At 44.7% G+C, this 17,244-nt stretch overlaps 1 protein-coding gene across 2 annotated transcripts in view; it reads right to left on the reverse strand.

Moving 5' to 3' along the window:
* Positions 1-17,244, reverse strand: part of LOC311106125 (serine/threonine-protein kinase ULK2-like) — a 50,609-nt gene that overhangs the window by 6,711 nt on the left and 26,654 nt on the right. For both annotated transcript variants that reach the window (XM_084148442.1, XM_084148441.1), the window contains exons 4-19: positions 16,039-16,071; positions 13,916-13,952; positions 11,888-12,061; positions 11,326-11,399; positions 11,052-11,153; positions 10,797-10,855; positions 10,611-10,693; positions 10,445-10,495; positions 10,216-10,304; positions 9,721-9,889; positions 9,108-9,162; positions 5,523-5,669; positions 1,725-1,873; positions 1,506-1,589; positions 387-658; positions 76-257 (exon numbers count right to left, since the gene is read on the reverse strand). In XM_084148442.1, the coding sequence (XP_084004568.1) occupies positions 76-257; positions 387-658; positions 1,506-1,589; positions 1,725-1,873; positions 5,523-5,669; positions 9,108-9,162; positions 9,721-9,889; positions 10,216-10,304; positions 10,445-10,495; positions 10,611-10,693; positions 10,797-10,855; positions 11,052-11,153; positions 11,326-11,399; positions 11,888-12,061; positions 13,916-13,952; positions 16,039-16,071 (1,760 nt within the window). The remainder of the gene's footprint in view (positions 1-75; positions 258-386; positions 659-1,505; positions 1,590-1,724; positions 1,874-5,522; positions 5,670-9,107; positions 9,163-9,720; positions 9,890-10,215; positions 10,305-10,444; positions 10,496-10,610; positions 10,694-10,796; positions 10,856-11,051; positions 11,154-11,325; positions 11,400-11,887; positions 12,062-13,915; positions 13,953-16,038; positions 16,072-17,244) is intronic.

Here is a 17,244-nt window from a genome sequence, read left to right on the forward strand (position 1 = left end):
AGGTGTCCACATACTTTTGGTCATGTAGTGTTTATTACCCACACAGAGAGAGAAAAACAATAGTGCTCACTTTACCTGCCAAAGGTGGTCCTGCTGGCCTCAGGGGCAGGCTGGCGCCCACTGGGGTAGGGGTTGCCGTGGTGGGCACAGATGTCCCGTGCGTCCGCCAGGGTCTTAATGGGTGTGGGACTGTCTGCCAGGGCCATCAGGTTACAGGACGCCTGCGTCTTAGGGATCTTGAATGGGGCCGAGATGGGCTGAACAGGGACATAGAGGTCAACAGTTACTGGGAATACTCACTCCAAGGTTGTGGTAAGTAGGACCGTAGCAAAACAGAATTGGTCTTATGATTAAAATATGCCAAAATGGTTATCAACTCAACCAACCTTGGTGGGGGAGCCAATGATAGTGGGCAGCGGCGACTTTGTCAGCCAATCAGAGGAGCGGGGGGAGGAGCCCAGGTGTTTGGTGGGGGAGGTGCCCAGGTTGCCAGGGCGACCCATGTGGGGGGAGTGGCTGAGGGGGTAGTTGGAGGTGGAGGGCTGGATGGGGTCTGACAGCTGCTTGTGGAGCTTCTGTCTGGTCTGGTAGACCTCGGTCAGGGTGGGGGCACTCTGCAGGCGAGCCCCCAGTAACTGGGACGACGGCACTGGATAACCTAAAGGAGACGCACAGAGTTATTCATACAAGTAATTTATTTATCACTTAATGTAAAAGTTTAAGTTTCACATGAATAATTGTTTTAGTGGCGATCATTAGTTACATTAGTGTTAGTATAGTGTAAGTGGAGTTGGCTGCAACTAATCTAGAGAAGATGTACAATTCACCACTAGATGGCTCAACAGTCTTGAAATTTGTATTTTTCCACTTTAAACCAAGTCAAAAATAGCAGCAGTGAAGGGCCACTAGGTTCATGTTTTTATGAGCCTCTTGTTCATTCACAGTGTTGCTGCTGAGAAGTTCAAAAACGTCTGTTTTTTTCTTTAGTAGGTCATCAAGTGTGTGTTGTTAATCTCCAGGTTTTCCCGAAGGAGACAAAGTACTAACTGTATCTGCATTGTTTTGCTCAAGCCAAGTCCTTCCCATCACACGGTGGTTGCCATGGATACTGGCCCCTTGACACAAACAGTGACACACTTCTGAAAACTGCATGGACGGGTGAGTGAAAGGCTTCAACTCCCATACACACAACCTCCCTCCCAGAGTGTTATTGGAACAGCTGTTATTTAAAAAAAAACCTGACTCATTGCTTTTGTCAATCATATACATCCGCCTCAGGGGAGGAGGGGAGAGAGGGAAGAAAATGTAAACACTTCTGTAGATGCCTTTGTCTGTCTCTCTTTAAAAGTAATCCTGGGCTGGGTTTCCCAAGAGCATTGTAGCACTAAGATCATATTTTGTCCATTTAGTTTCTATGGAATTAAGATGATCTTAGTGCTACAATACTTTTGGGAAACCCAGCCTTTTTCTATCTGTCTGTATGTCTGTCTGTCTACTGAACTCACCTCCTGAGGAGCTGCGGCTGCGGGACTCGTGGCCCTGAGGGTGTCCACAGCAACAGTGACCCAGCTGCTCTGGGATGGTGCCCACTTAAAGAGAAACACACACAGACATATTAATGCAGTTTTGCATTAGATGTCAACAGAAGGTTTCAATGTAAAAGGATTATGATGCCAGGCGTGTTGAATGATATGAGATGGGGACATGTTGGGGCATGTTCTTACCCAGAGGTGAGGGGGAGTATGGGCGGGAGCTGCCTATAGAGAGACGTCTGCCTGTCATCTGAGGGCTGCAGTCTGCAGAGCTGGGGGACCCAGAGCCAACCTTAGGGAAACCCATGGGACTGGTGTTGGACCGCCTCACTGTACCAGACCTGCATAGACAAGCACACACAATGGAGGTTTAGATATCACAAATATACAGTACATACATAACAAAAATGTTACACACATTCATTGTTAGTCCACCAGAACCAACACTACCTACGGTTCATGAACCCCCTTTTTATTGCAGCTTACAGCGATGCTCTAGTTTCCAACCACTATTCTTCATGTTTATCATCACATAACACTTGAATAACCTTTCTAAAACATCTGAAAACATTAACTTATGTTTAATAAAACTTTTGGCAATGAGCTTAGCTAGATTCCAATCCCTCAGCTCAGTGTCTAACGGTTGCCTTTATTCGCTTGGCTCTAATTTCAACTTCCTGAGTTATTCAGCGACCGTCAGTTTGCTGCCAAAACAACCCTGTCACGCTGCAAGCACTTCAAACACGGCTGTTAGCCTACTCTCGCTAAAAACAAGCATGTTGGAACATTGGTTGAGCAACTGTTGTGCTGATAGCGAGTACTCTTCCACTCTCTCTCTTTCTGCCTCACTTCCTCTCTTGAGCTTTCTGGAGTTTCAAAAAAGATATGTCTGACAGAGAAAGAGTAGGCAGCAGGCGGGCACATATGGAAGCCAGTCCTCCCCTGAGATGTCTGCACACTGTCTGTCTGCTAGCCTGCTGTGCTAGCTCTCTGCATTCATCTCTTCTTGATCATAAAGAACCAGCGCTAAACGCTAACTCGTTAACTAGCCCAGACACATCAAGTGACAGGGTAGTCTGTCTATGACAGAGAGCTTAATCCTTCTTGAAGGACACAGAGTAAGACCCATGGCCAATGGAAATGGGGCAGCAGTTGGGGGAGGCTGGCTACTAGTACCCGCTGTCCAGGCTTTGGGGCCCTGTGGTGAGGGTAGGTAGAGGGTTCACTGTGGAGCTACTCCAGTACCGCATTCCCATTGTGGATTTAGCCCAGTGTTTTACCCAAAAAGCTCAGACTTTTCTGTTTCCATCAATGCGGGCCGGCACCCATGTCTCACTGGGCTCCGGTGGACCTGCTCTAACTTGTAGCCAAGGCAAGGCCACAATAACACTAGAGCTAACATTAACATAAAACCCTGGCGGCCCACTGGTGTGGGGGTAAATCTCATTGGAAAAGCACCACAGGAACATTTTACTAATCCCTGTGGCAATGTTCTTATCTCATCTCACAACAGTCAATAGAAGAACAACAATACAACTAATTTGCCTCTAAAGGATATTCGAAACCGCTTCCTATTTCCCTCCCTTTCTATATGTATTGAAAAACTTCCCCCTACCACACCACAATATAACACAAGCAATATCCACTGACTGAACTGATGAAACTTAGTGAAACTTTACCTGATGCTATAACTGACAGTTGTAGGTTAATTTTCCTGTTCCCACCCAAAGCTTAGTCAGAGATCCAACAACATGAAAGACTAGTCTCTGATCAGCCAGGTGTGAGGACTGTATGTACCCACAAACAGGGGCGGTGTGTTCATTAGGGCGATATGGGCGACGCACTGCCAAACGGGAAAAGGAAGGGATTTTTTTTCTAATCAATTATATCACGGCAACAGTAGTTTTCAATGTTCTAATCTAGACGTCTGATCTGCCACTAAATGTCCAATCAGGCTAAAGTCGTGCTTCAAATGGCCCCGCCCCTTTTGGGGCGATTTCAGTCAGGTTGAAAATCGCCCAGGAGTCTCTCATAGACTATCATGTAAAATATTTTATTTTTCAAATATCAGAGCTTTCAATACAATCTCTATGGGTTCCGGGAGGGCTTGCACTTACGCGCTTTCGTCATACGTAACATAAGTAACCATGAACATAACTAAGAAAAGAGCGGGTAGCAGCGTCAATCAATTCACGTACAACTGTCAAGATGGCTAGCTTTGCGAGGCAAAGATGAAACTGAGGGCTCCACCAACCCTGGTATTTTTCTTGGACTTGTCAACTTTGTGGCACAATTAGATGAGGTGTTTGATGACCATCTTAAAAATGCTAAAGTTTTCAAGGGCACATCAAAGACCATTCAAAACGAGCTACTGGAGTGTATGCTAGCGGTCATGAGGGAACATATTGTGGAGGAGGTGAAGTCGGCGAACTTCGTAGCTATCCAAGCTGACGAGACCACGGACGTTTCTACACAGACACAGCTGGTGCTTGTGCTGAGGTACATAGATAGCAACCACAAAGTGCAGGAGCGCTTTTTTGAGTTCCTTCCCATCTCGGAATCAACCTCAGTCTCAATCGCCAGTGTGCTTTTGGAGAGACTGAACGGTCTTTTTGCCGACGACGAGAAAGTCAAACTCATTGCGCAAGCTTACGATGGAGCCAGTGTGAGGGGAGAGAAGGCTGGTGTGCAGCAAAAGGTGCGTAAGCATTTCAAGAATGCCCATTACGTGCATTGCTATACGCATCAGCTGAATTTGATCATGCAGCAAGCTAGAACAGTTTCAGTACAAGTAATGTAGCCTCTCTCTCTCTTTGTCCCTCCCTGTCTGTCTCTTTAACACACACACGCCCAAATCAGTTCACAGTTGATGTTGTTTAAAATAGTTATTTTTCATTTTAAAAAAAGTAAAAAAATAATAAAAATCTGTTCATGTTCATTTTTACAAATCTATACAATTGGCCAGAATATGGTTGTTCATATTTACAAATCTATACAATTGGCCAGAATATGGTTGTTCATTTTTACAAAGCCATACAGATAGCTGTGTTTACCTTTTCTAGAAATTATTTTCAAATTCTGTTTTCAGGCAAAATGTCTATCACTGTTCATTTTCACAAATCTATACAAGAGGGCAGAATATGGAAGTCTATAAAAATTTCTTATTACCAATAACTTGCATCAATGTTTTCAGTAGCCTCTATCAAAAGCTCCTGCTTGCTTGTTGTGAATTATGCTCAGGTGCACATATTTCCAATTCAACCATGAGGCCTTTTTGAAGCAAGTAATGTGTATATCAGTATTGACTTATATGCTGCCCCTGTCTTCATGTTGTTGCTGGACATATCTTTTTTTAAATGTGTGTAGGTCACCTAAATCATCAGAAAAATTGCCCCCCCTGAGAATTTTTTCAGGAGCCGCCACTGCCCACAAAACAAAAAACTTCTTAACCATGACAGTTGTACTTCGAGAACCACCCAGGACAGGGGCACCTCAAAAAGTTATACAGCTGCACCATTGAGAGCATATTGACTGGCTGCATCACCGCTTGGTATGGCAACTACTATTTTTTTATATATATTTTTGGTCATTTAGCAGACGCTCTTATCCAGAGCGACTTACAGGAGCAATTAGGGTTAAGTGCCTTGCTCAAGGGCACATCGGCAGATTTTTCACCTAGTCGGCTCGGGGATTAGAACCAGCGACCTTTCGGTTACTGGCACAACGCTCTTATCCACTAAGAGCGTTGTACTAGGTATTCGACTGCAATGCGCTACAGAGGGTAGTGCGTATGGCCCAGTAAATCACTGGGGCCGAGCTCCCTGCCATCCAGGACTTATTATACCAGGCAGTGTCAGAGGAAGGCCCAAAAAATTGACAAAGACTCCAGCCACCCAAGCCATTGACTGCTCTCTCTGCTACCGCACGGCAAACGGTACCGATGCACTAAGTCTTTTCCCCAAACCCTTTTCCCCAGACAGTGTCTCTTACCTGGGGGAGCCGTAAAGTGTGGTGGTGGGGCTGTTGTAGAGGTTCTGCTTGATGCGCTGGTAGTTCCGCACCTGGGTGGGCACAGGGATAGGGGTGGTCTCTGCCCGGGGGGACACCATGGGGGTCTGTCCGGTGGTCTGCGGCTGCCTGGAGGGGTGAAGTGGGAAGAGCAGGCCCGTTAGCCAGTCTGTCTGCTAGTTCTGCCAAAACTGCACCAACTGTTCAGAAATATCAACACCCATAGAACTCAATGTTAAAAATTACTTCAGTCCTTCCGAGACGACATTTGTATAAATAGAACGCGGGGAGCGCAACAGTTGGACTAAATGAAATACTAGGCTGACTAGAAGTTTATAGCTAGGCTATGTCTCTGAGTTCTTTGTTTACTTTTACAAATACAGCATTTTCAACTGAGGCTGGGTGAGTCACTAAACTTCAGTCCTGCTGGAAGGGGCTGGCCCAACCCAGAGGGGGCAGGGCCGTTGTGTAAACACACATGTGTCTGCCCAATCAGTGGGGAGTAGTCTGTGCCAAGAGGAGGAGTTATGGGCGGACCTGAAGAAACTGTGGTTTGTGGGCTAGGCCAATAGCATGTGCTGAGCCCTCCTCCTTTCTATCAGACACAGAGGAACAGGAGGAAAAAAAGCCAGGCTAATTTGCATTCCTTTGTTATTCGGATGGTACAAAATGTTCCCAGAGCAAAAGTCATACACGGGTCAACCATAGGGGGTTCACTTGGGTTTAGAATGAAAAAGGGAAAGAGAACAGAAGGGGAGGAGGAATATAAATGTTATAGAACAGGGCAGATTCAGCAGTAGCAGCGTTATGTAATAAGATGATTAGCGAGGGAGGGTCTAGACCAGAGAAAAGGGAATAGACTGAGGGATACACGTGAGGCACGCGACCATCCGTCTGTTCTGTACAGCAGAAACACAGACAAAGAGGGCTTTCTTTGTTTGCTTTCCACTCTGAGAAGCAAAGAAACACATTTTAACACAAGACACACATTGACATAGCTTTCCATTAGACACAATTGCCCTTCTAGTTCCAACGATGAGACAGCCTTTGGGAGGAGGTCAGAGACATGGCAGTGTGGTGCCAGGACAACAACCTCTCCCTCAACGTGAGCAAGACAAAGGAGCTGATCGTGGACTGCAGGAAACGGAGGGCCGACCACTCCCCCATTCACATCGACGGGGCTGTAGTGGACCGGGTCGAGAGCTTCAAGTTTTTTGGTGTCCACATCACCAACAAACTATCATGGTTCAAACACACCAAGACAGTCGTGAAGAGGGCACGACAACGCCTATTCCCCCTCAGGAGAAGGAAAATATTTGGCATAGGTACCTAGATCCTCAAAAGGTTCCACTCCAGCCACCCAAGTCATAGACTGTTCTCTCTGCTACCGCACGGCAAGCGGTACCGGAGCGCCAAATCTAGGTCCAAAAGGCTCCTTAACAGCTTCTATCCCCAAGCCCTAAGACTGCTGAACAATTAATCAAATGGCTACCTGGACTATTTCCCCCCCCCCCTTAGTTTTTTAAGTTTTTACACTGCTGCTTCTCGCTGTTTATTATCAATGCATAGTCACTTTACCCATACCTACATATACATTTTACCTCAATTACCTTGACTAACCTGTACCGCCGCCCATTGACTCAGTACCGGTACCCCCTGTATATAGCCTCGTTATTGTTATTCTATTGTGTTACTTTTATTAACTTTAGTTTATTTAGTAAATATTTTATATTATTTTCTTAAAACTGCATTGTTTGTTAAGCGCTTGTAAGTAAGCATTTCACTGTAAGGTCTACACCTGTTGTATTCGGCGCATGTGACAAATCAAATTGGATTTCATTTGAACCAAAAGTAAAAGGGCCATAAAGGTTCATCAAAGTGGCATTTAAAAAGGGAAAACAAACCAACTATTCCCGTGGTTTATTCTCTAACCTCAGTGCACTGTATTACCTCATGCAGTCATTCAGTTTAACACATTCATTTCTCCCCAGAGCAGGTCGTTAAAAGCTGATGTGTTCTAACAACAGAAGCTAATGGGGACATTGGAGCTACACAGGGTGCTCCCCCTAACAAAAGGCAGTTTGTAGGTCAGTCGTGAGTGTCTTCTTTGAGAAGAGAGAGGGAATCTGCAACCCAGTGTTGCTTTACTGTTGACCCGTTTGTCTTTACTGCATCTACCCAGAGGGGAATGGAAACACAGCACTGTCTTTTCCCTCTCCTTCTCTGTGTGCACTCCCACTCTCTCTGTGTGCACTCTCCACAGGGGAAACAAACTATGGAATAGACAAAATGAGGGTGAATACAAGACAGTGAGAGAGAATGGAAACGGAGTGATAGAAAACAGCATTACTGGAGGCTGTTTACAAAGACAGAAACAGGGAGAGGAACAGGGGGAGTGAAAAGAAAAAGCGAGTTATAGATGAGGGTGGAGAGCATTGTCTTGCTGCAGGTTATTTACAAACAGAGAGAGAGAGAGAGTGTGGGGGTCACAAGAGATGAGGAAGTGGTGTTTGTGTCTCTGCTCTCTCTGTGTGTGTGTGTGTGTATGTATGTATGTGTGACAGTCATTTAAGATGCCGTGACAACAACAGTCACGTTTGCCTACAGCGATTTCCTGTGTGTGTGTGTGAAAGAGATCTATTCTCATACCACAGGCCTGTCTAGTCTGGGTGGCTCAGGATATAACGGACAGTAGCCGTTTATCTGCGACGTCTACACAATATAAAAACGAATCAAATTGATTTTGACATGAACAAAATGCCTTATTTAGCTTCATAGAAATGGAAGAGTGATATTGCTTTCAGACACAAACAGCATGTCATTTATGACTAAAGAGTATAAAATAAACACAGCTGCTGTGCACACTGACAGACACACATGGACAGACACACGGACAGACACACTGAGCTGACAGCAGTAGACAGAATGCACTTACTCATGCAGAGCTCATTCACAGCTGACGCACGCACGCACACTCACACACAGACACACACGATATCTGAGGCTGAAATAGCAGCATGCACATCAGACTGGCTCATATTTCCATCAGCTATTCAGTCTGTTTTTAACCTTAATCCTTTCACCACACATATTTATTGTGTTACGTTTTGTGACAATCATTATTAGATCTGTTCAATGTGCTATAAATCAAATTGATCAAATACATTAAAAATAGTCGGACCGTGGGAAATGTTCTGAAATATCCCGGTTTAGGGACACAGGTCAGACAGACTGTTTATTAATCCTCTCTGAGTTTAGGTTACATTTCCATGACGCAACAAGTCAACAGTGAAAGAATGATAGATTTCCATGGAGCATGGAGCAACACAGTCAAACACAGGGGAGCCAACAGAGAAACCAGGTCAGGTCATCTAGATATTCTGTTCCTGGGAGTTATTTTGTGTTCTGGTATTCTCTAGTAACTAGAGGAGGTGTAGGGACAGGGTTTATGTTCCTTTCTGAAATGGTGGCCGGCCAATCTCAGAAAATAAAGAGTTGGATAGCTTTAAATACTTATTTCTCATCCATAAATACATACGCACACACAAACACATGTTAAGAGCTCACCCTCCACACCACTCTCCGGACGCCCGACGCCCCACTGCTCCCATTGGCTGGTCATCTGAGGAAGAGGAAGAGGAGGGAGAGGGAAGTGAGCCAAACAGACAAGAGTAGAAACTATGGCACATTAGTGAATTAACTGACTACCCATACTGCCACTCAAAATGTGTCTATTTGGTCAACTGTCTGTGTAAAGTGTGAGTAGGTGCTCAGTGTGTGTGTTTTATAGCAAATCAAATCAAATGTTATTTGTCACATACACGTGTTTAGCAGATGTTATAGTGGGTGTAGCGAAATGCTTGTGCTTCTAGCTCCGACAGTGCAGTAATATCTAACAAGTAATATCTAACAATTTCGCAACATATCCCTAATACACACAAAACTAGTAAGGAGTGGAATTTAAGAAAATATACATATATGGACAAGCAATGACAAGGTGCTTAGTGTAAGTAGATGCTCATTGTATATGTAGTGCTACCAGTAGGCCTAATTAGTGTAATAAGGAGTAGCAAGTGTCCAGTGTTAGTGTGTGTGTGTGTGTGTGTGTGTGTGTGTGTGTGTGTGTGTGTGTGTGTGTGTGTGTGTGTGTGTGTGTGTGTGTGTGTTCCTGCAGACTCACAAGACTCTGTGGAGAGGTGTGGCACCAGGACAAAGTCGTCCGTGTCGCTGGAGGAGTTCTTGCTGCTGGTGCTTCCTCCAGACTCCTTAGACAGCTGCAGGTAGTTGGGAGGGCCCAGGGGGGGTGACGACAGACAGTCCTCAGGTAATGTCTGCATGTCTGGGAGAGACTGGAGAAGGGAAGGGTTAGGTGGTGTGTGTGTGTGTGTTAGGAGGGTGGGGCAAGAGAAGGAAAGCGAGAGGGCTTGGGCTGTACAATTCAATTACAGCCAGACTGGGCTATGTAGACTGTCTGAATAATGCAATCACAGTGGACAGAGAGATAAAGTACATCCCTGGGAAACTCAGTTTGTCCGTTTTCCCACTGAGCTACTGTACAAAGTCTGGATTCTTCAGTGCTGAGTGTTGTGGTGTGGTGCTATGCCTTGAGGTACAGATAAACACACTTGCTGTGGAATGCAACTATGAGGTGTATAGGCAGTCAGGATGAACTTACGGGAGGAGAGTTGTAGCGAACAGAGGGCAAGCTGCCACAGGTGATGTCGGTCAGAGCGCTAGGGCACTTGGGTACTGGAACAGGACATGCTGGAGAAAAACATACAAATACACGTTTTCACACAAGACCTAAGTGCTCTCAACATCAACGCCATCTCACAATACAGTTCTGATACTACAACATGTATTTCCCTGTTATTGATGAAGGAAGTTCTCATCTATCTACTCACATTTTTTGACGGCAGACGCTGGATCTAAGAAAGGATGGCTGAAAAATGCATCTGCAGGAGAAACAAGACAGAAGTGTGAATGTTAGAGAGGTAATATCCAATTTATGGATAACAAACATGTTTTAAATAATTTCCTTTCTAGAAGGGAAGTGACGTCAGAACTGACCGAAGTCCATCCTGTCCTTCTGGTTCCTCTGCAGCAGGCCTAGCAACAGGTTGCCAAGGGGAGGAGACGTCTCCCTCGGGATGCTGGGTAATAGAGGCACAGACATACGTTCTAGTTAAAAACACGACTTTTCAGCCCAAAAGGCCTCGATCAGATAGTTAATCATTCCTAAATCCTATCACCTACATGGGCAGCAGTGACTTGTTCTTCTCATAGAACATCCTCAGGTCCTGGGGACTGTTGGCCTAGAGAGTGAGAGAGAAGAGAGAGAATAGAGAGAGAGATAATGAGAGATCGAGAGCACAGAGTGACAGGGGGTTTGTATACCATATCTATAAACACACACCATGGGTGACATTTTTGTCTTGCAGAGAAAGAGTTTAATTCTGCTTTGTGTGAGGAAAAAAGTTGCCCCATATCAACTCTCCCCCTCCATCCTACCTGGAAAGGCGGCTTCCCTACGAGACACTGGTAGACGACCGTCCCAATGCTCCACAGGTCTGCCTTGGCGTCATAGTTCTGTGACATGATCACTTCCGGGGCCTGGTTAAAGGACAGTGGTTAGAGGTCAAGCGCTGAAAAGACCATTCCAGTTGCAGGTTGCTGAGTAAGCGGAGCCGTTGTCACAGGAGAACAAGAGACTGCAGACACGACACCCTTACACACACAACAAACACTAACACACACGCTTGCACACCCACCCGCACCCACTCACCATGTACATGGGGGAGCCACAGAGCGTGGCAGCCATCATGTTGCTCTGGAGGTATCGTGCAAAGCCAAAGTCAGCTGAAATAGAGAAGGCTGTCAAGTCAGTCTGTCTGTCTGTCTGTCTGTCTGTCTGTCTTATTAATAACGACTAGTGTCGGAGTGTCACAACTCCTATTCCCAAGCCTCTCAGGCACTAGACAATTGGGCACTCAACACACAACATGAGAGTCACCACACCTTATGGATATAGCGCTGTAGCAAACAAAATATAGCTGTGGGGTTCAAAACAACTAACCATGACCTGAGCTAGCGATCATTGTGGTGCATCGTGATACATAACATTTGATATATGACACTTGTGTGACACATTAAGACAAATCATATGATGGCTAACAGTTCATAGATAGGCCATCTCTAGATATACAGTATAAACACTATTTATATCATCTAAACATTATGAAGTTGTGTATATACAGAAAGAACACTATATACAGAATGAAAGGGAGAGTTCTCTTTTTGAAGGTTTGTGTGTGTGTTGTGTTTGAGGGGCTGGGTTGGTCAGTCACCTATTTTGATGCGAATGCCGTTGATGCTGGATCTCTTGCGGCTCGTGTATGACAGTAGGATGTTCTGTGGTTTCAGGTCTCGGTGGATGATGCCTTTACTGTTGAGGATCCTCATGGCTGCTGCTATCTGCTGGAGGAACACCCTCAGAGTGTCTTCTCTCAGTGTACCCTTGGCTAGGGAGAGCAATCCTTCATTACACAGTATCAATGTATTGGCACATAATGTATGATGACCAGGGATGTAGTGGTAAAAGACTACAACACCAACACTGGCTATTAGCATATTTTATCTATACAAAACTACATTACCCATACTGCACTGAAATCTCTATAAAGGACATTACCCACCCACTATGCACTAGTCTAGAGGCCACAGAGACAACTTTTTATAACACTAACGTTTAACCCACACTGATCATTAACATGTATTTACATTTTTAGATTTACATTTGAGTAATTTAGCAGATGCTCATATCCAGAGCGAGTGCATACATTTTCATACTTTTCCTTCGTGGAAAACGAAGCCCACAACTCTGATGTTGCAAGCGCCATGCTCAACCAACTGAGCCACATGGGACTCATACAAAACATTTGCCAGCAGTTACACACACTCAATACCCATCTCCCTGATGCTTTGCATTAATGACTGATTGCCTCAGTTTACATTTAAGTGATTGAGATGCACCGATATCAATGAGAGAAATGCATTAACACTTCTACATCAAGATGCATTGGGAGAGCTCTGTCACCACAACTACACCCTGAATCCAAGGGAAAACAGCCTGCACAAAATGCTTATTCTGCAAGTAGTCTACATCTTTTATGCAAGCACAACCGATTAGGGTAGTAATTGTTTGAATATTAGCAGCCTAAGTAATAAAAGTATTAACAGTGAATGTTAGCTAGCATAAGAGGTTGGCCAGTGGAGTGTGCCTGGTCCCTGCCTGTACTGATTGTAGTGAAACAACAACAACATTAGCTAATCCAGTGTGCTGCTAGCTAAGAGGATTCCTGGGTAAACCAAACCATTATGGTCACAATGGATCTTATTTCAATCTAACCGTGCTTACACACATTAATCAGGGATTTAACAACACTCTCTCTAAAGTACAACAGTGGCAATTTCTTCTAACGCAGCAAAGTTGTGCAATTAGTGAAATAACATAACATGGTTGTGTGGTGCCATTATACCAGGGTTTATAAGGGAGAGAGAAAGAGCTAAAAGAGAGAGAGAGAAAGAGGGCGAGAACGACAGAGAGAGAGAGCGACAGAAAGGGGGAGAGTGCGACTGTGCGTGTGTGCTAGAAGAGAGAGGTACAGACACTGTACCATGCTCTGAGGTAACGTGAAAGCGTGCGCCTGTACAACAACAGTTCCCCTGATAACAAGTGAATCAGAACACAACATGAGGACTTTCCTCTGTACACCAGTATCTACACTAAACCTGGTGCACCGGGACATTCTGTTCCTCAGTGCCTCTTAAGACTCCCCATTGACCTCTTGTTATGGTGTCCATTTCATGATGACCTCTCTCTTTCTCTGTTACTCAACTGTAGCTCTGCTGGGATTAACACATAACTACCTGCTGTTGACATTGATATACATATGGAAATATGATCCATATCAACAGGGAGACAGGTGTGTGTGTTATGCAATTCACTGCTGTAAACTGCTATATCCATAAAGTCAATTATATACCATGTAGACCTCCACAAGCAGCATCGTATTAAGACATTCAGTGGTTGGTGCTTTCTTGGGAAGCATTATGAGAGATGAGTGACCTTTGAGATGGCAGATTTCTAGACTGGCGTCAGAGCTGTGCTGACCTCGGTGCTAAATAAGGAACCCATTGTGTCATATCACTGTGACGGCTCCTACACACAGCACTCCCTTGCATTGGGAACACACACCACACACAAAAGGCAGACAGAGATGCACACAAAAGTACCCACAGTGCTCTCCACTGCTAGTTACTTTGTTTTGATGAATAATACCCAGTGTGTGTGTTGAGATTAGTGTGATGCTTACCTTGCAGATAGTCAGCCAGATCGCCACCATTGCAGTACTGTGGGGAGGAACAAAACAAACAAAACCATTCTATTAGCAGGCTGTGTAAGAACAACACGGATTAACAGTATCAAGCTGTGTGTGTGTGTGTGTGTGTGTGTATATATATGTGTGTGTGTGTGTGTGTGTGTGTGTGTGTGTGTGTGTGTGTGTGTGTGTGTGTGTGTACATGTGTGTGTTGTGTGTGACCACAAAGCCCAGATAATGATGGTATCATCAATTAATCTGATGAATGACTGTTGTTATCAGTACTGACAGTCTCTGTTAATCCTGGCATTAGTCAACACAGAGCGAGGGAAGGAGAGAGTGTGTGGGAGAGTAGTACATGAAAGACAGAGAGAGTTAGTGAGAGAGAGTTAGGGAGAGAGAGTTCGAGAGGGAGAGTTCGGGAGGGAGTTCAAGAAAAGGTGCGAGGGAGCAGGGGAGAGAAAGTGGAGGAGAAAGAGGGGCGCTAAGTAGTAGGCTAATTTATGCTAGCATCTACCCCCTGTCTGTCCATCATTTTCCAGTTCTGTCAGTTGAACCACCAATTAAGTCCTGTTGGTTACCAGAGCTTCCTCTGATCAAAGCAAAGACCCTCTGCTCTTTAAGGCCAGAGGCATTGAGCAAGGGTTTCAATAACACATTCTTAGGGGTCTGCCATAACCACACAGTGCTAGTGTAACGTTAACATATTTCACTGTTATGGGGGTGCCCACATTGATTGCTGTAAGGTTATGGGCTGCCATGATTTGTTTAGGGGCCATAATTCGATTCTAGTGAATCTATCTTATTCATTTCCGTGTGAGGACAACAATTTTAAAATAACATACTGCACATTAATAATGTTCGCTCAAATAAAGAGACTGCTTTGCTTCATACAGAAAGTCAATGTGGCAGCTGAAAGGGCATTGTTTCCCCTAAAACAGTGTCCTTTTCAATGTTTTCCAACCAGTGCCAAAATGCTGGAGCGTGAGCCCTGAGCGCTGACTGCTTAATAAGTAATAATTCATCTGATCCTTCCTCTAACCTTTGAGTAAGACAATACTTTCTTACTAAGCAAAACAAGCAGAGTCTGGCAAACACCAGCCGGATTAGCATCCATGCTAGCCTACTGTCGATGCTATCTATGCCCATCTCTCTGGTAGTGGTATAGCATTGATTAAGCAGCCTGCTAGCTAGAAGACCAAAGCCAGATTTATGTCTGTTTCTCCTCCTGTGACAGCAGACCCTGTCTCCTTAGTGTCAGTGTGGCTCTCAGAACAACAGCCCTGTCTACAACAACAAGCTAGAACACCCCCTAGGCAGGCCAAGGTAACAGGTACCAGGGTCCCATGACACTTTTCACAGCCAGTTAGCTTAACAACAGCTAGAATATGAGAAGGGGCAGAATAAGTATTGCAGGGCTAAATATAAGGCAAACAAACAAAGTTTTGCTCTTGGATAACAGGATTCCTCGAAATAGGGGTGTGGGTGTATAGGTATATTTTTAGAGGGCTACTTAAGGTGGCATATAGTTTTTATTTTCTTCAGCCAGTTTGTGGAATTTTGGGGTCTTGAGCAATGAGAGGGAAGAAGAAGAAGAAGAAGAAGAAGAAGAAGAAGAAGAAGAAGAAGAAGAAGAAGAAGAAGAAGAAGAAGAAGAAGAAGAAGAAGAAGAAGAAGAAGAAGAAGAAGAAGAAGAAGAAGAAGAAGAAGAAGAAGAAGAAGAAGAAGAAGAAGAAGAAGAAGAAGAAGAAGAAGAAGAAGAAGAAGAAGAAGAAGAAGAAGAAGAAGAAGAAGAAGAAGAAGAAGAAGAAGAAGAAGAAGAAGAAGAAGAAGAAGAAGAAGAAGAAGAAGAAGAAGAAGAAGAAGAAGAAGAAGAAGAAGAAGAAGAAGAAGAAGAAGAAGAAGAAGAAGAAGAAGAAGAAGAAGAAGAAGAAGAAGAAGAAGAGACACTGGGTTTGCAGCTTCTCATAGAACTGAGGAAATAACCATGGGAACGTGGAGAGAGAGCGAGCATGGGGGGGGGGGGAAGAGGTATCAACACAAAGACAGAGACCCTGGCAGCCTACAGGCAGCTCGGTCGAAGAGGTTGCATGCTGACAGTGTGACACTCCACCTACCTCCATGACCAGGAACACAGAGTTGGGAGTTTCCTGGAAGAGAGAAGAGAAATAACATGGGTTAGAGTGATCATCTCTCTCAACACCAGTCACATCCACTACATAGAGGAACAGCTTCGTCAAACAGACTGACATGTATGTATGGCGCAGACAGATATAGCCTACATATACTGTATAGATGGATCATTACATTTACATTTACGTCATTTAGCAGACGCTCTTATCCAGAGCGACTTATGTGTACAGTTCGGAGAATAAGATTCCCTTGCCACTCAGCGTGAACTGAAGCCCATGGCATAACTGATCCACTGATCTGGATTGGGTCCGTACAGTACAATAGCTGACTCCAATCTACAACCACATTGACACCCTCATCCTCCATCTCACACTGTGCGACTGACATGGGGTTAAGATCAAGAAAACGTGCCATCCTTAGTGAACCCCTCACCTCCAAGCTGTGTCGTGCTACCGTCTACATTTCTGAGGGGAGAGGAATAGAGTTCATTACACAACAGGGCCAAGCGGAGGTTGTTGGGGTGTGTGTGTGTTCGGGGTATTGTGTTCAAGGGAACTGGGAAATGTGACAGATATAGGAGCCACCTTGTCAACATGGTGATGCAGGAGCTAAGAAGATGCTGGACAGAAGCCAAGTAACACAAGCAGGCCTCCAGGTTAAGCAAGCAAGCTCACATGTATTAGGGGGAGTGTTTGGGTGTGTGTTTGCCCATGTGTGTGTGTGTGTGTGTGTGTGTGTGTGTGTGTGTGTGTGTGTGTGTGTGGTGTCAGGTTGAGGGTACTGCAGCATATGGCAGATCAAGCATCTTGGCGTGCGCATCAAGTTCTCATCAACAACAACAACCATAAAGAACACAACTGTCGTCACACATTTTCCAATCCCTTCAGCGCCATTCTAAGTAGGCTATCTATGATTAGATCCAGAAGTGTTTCTTGTGACCATGTGACATGGCCAGGCAAAACCCATTTCCATAATTGATTCTAGGTATGAAGGCTTCTTTCCTTTCTAAGGAGCGTATGAGTTCAAATACATTTTATTGCATTATTTTCTGTGTACCGTACTAACAAATCAATGTGTCTCAGAAAATCAATTCCTTGACCACCAACAGCCATACTAGTCAGTTACTGGACTGCATTACTCTCTGGTTCTAATGGTCTCTCAGCCAAGGTCTCCAGATGGAGAGCAACCAC

This window comes from Coregonus lavaretus (genome assembly GCF_964263955.1).
Source record: "Coregonus lavaretus genome assembly, chromosome: 30".
In the NCBI taxonomy this organism is placed as follows: Eukaryota; Metazoa; Chordata; class Actinopteri; order Salmoniformes; family Salmonidae; genus Coregonus; species Coregonus lavaretus.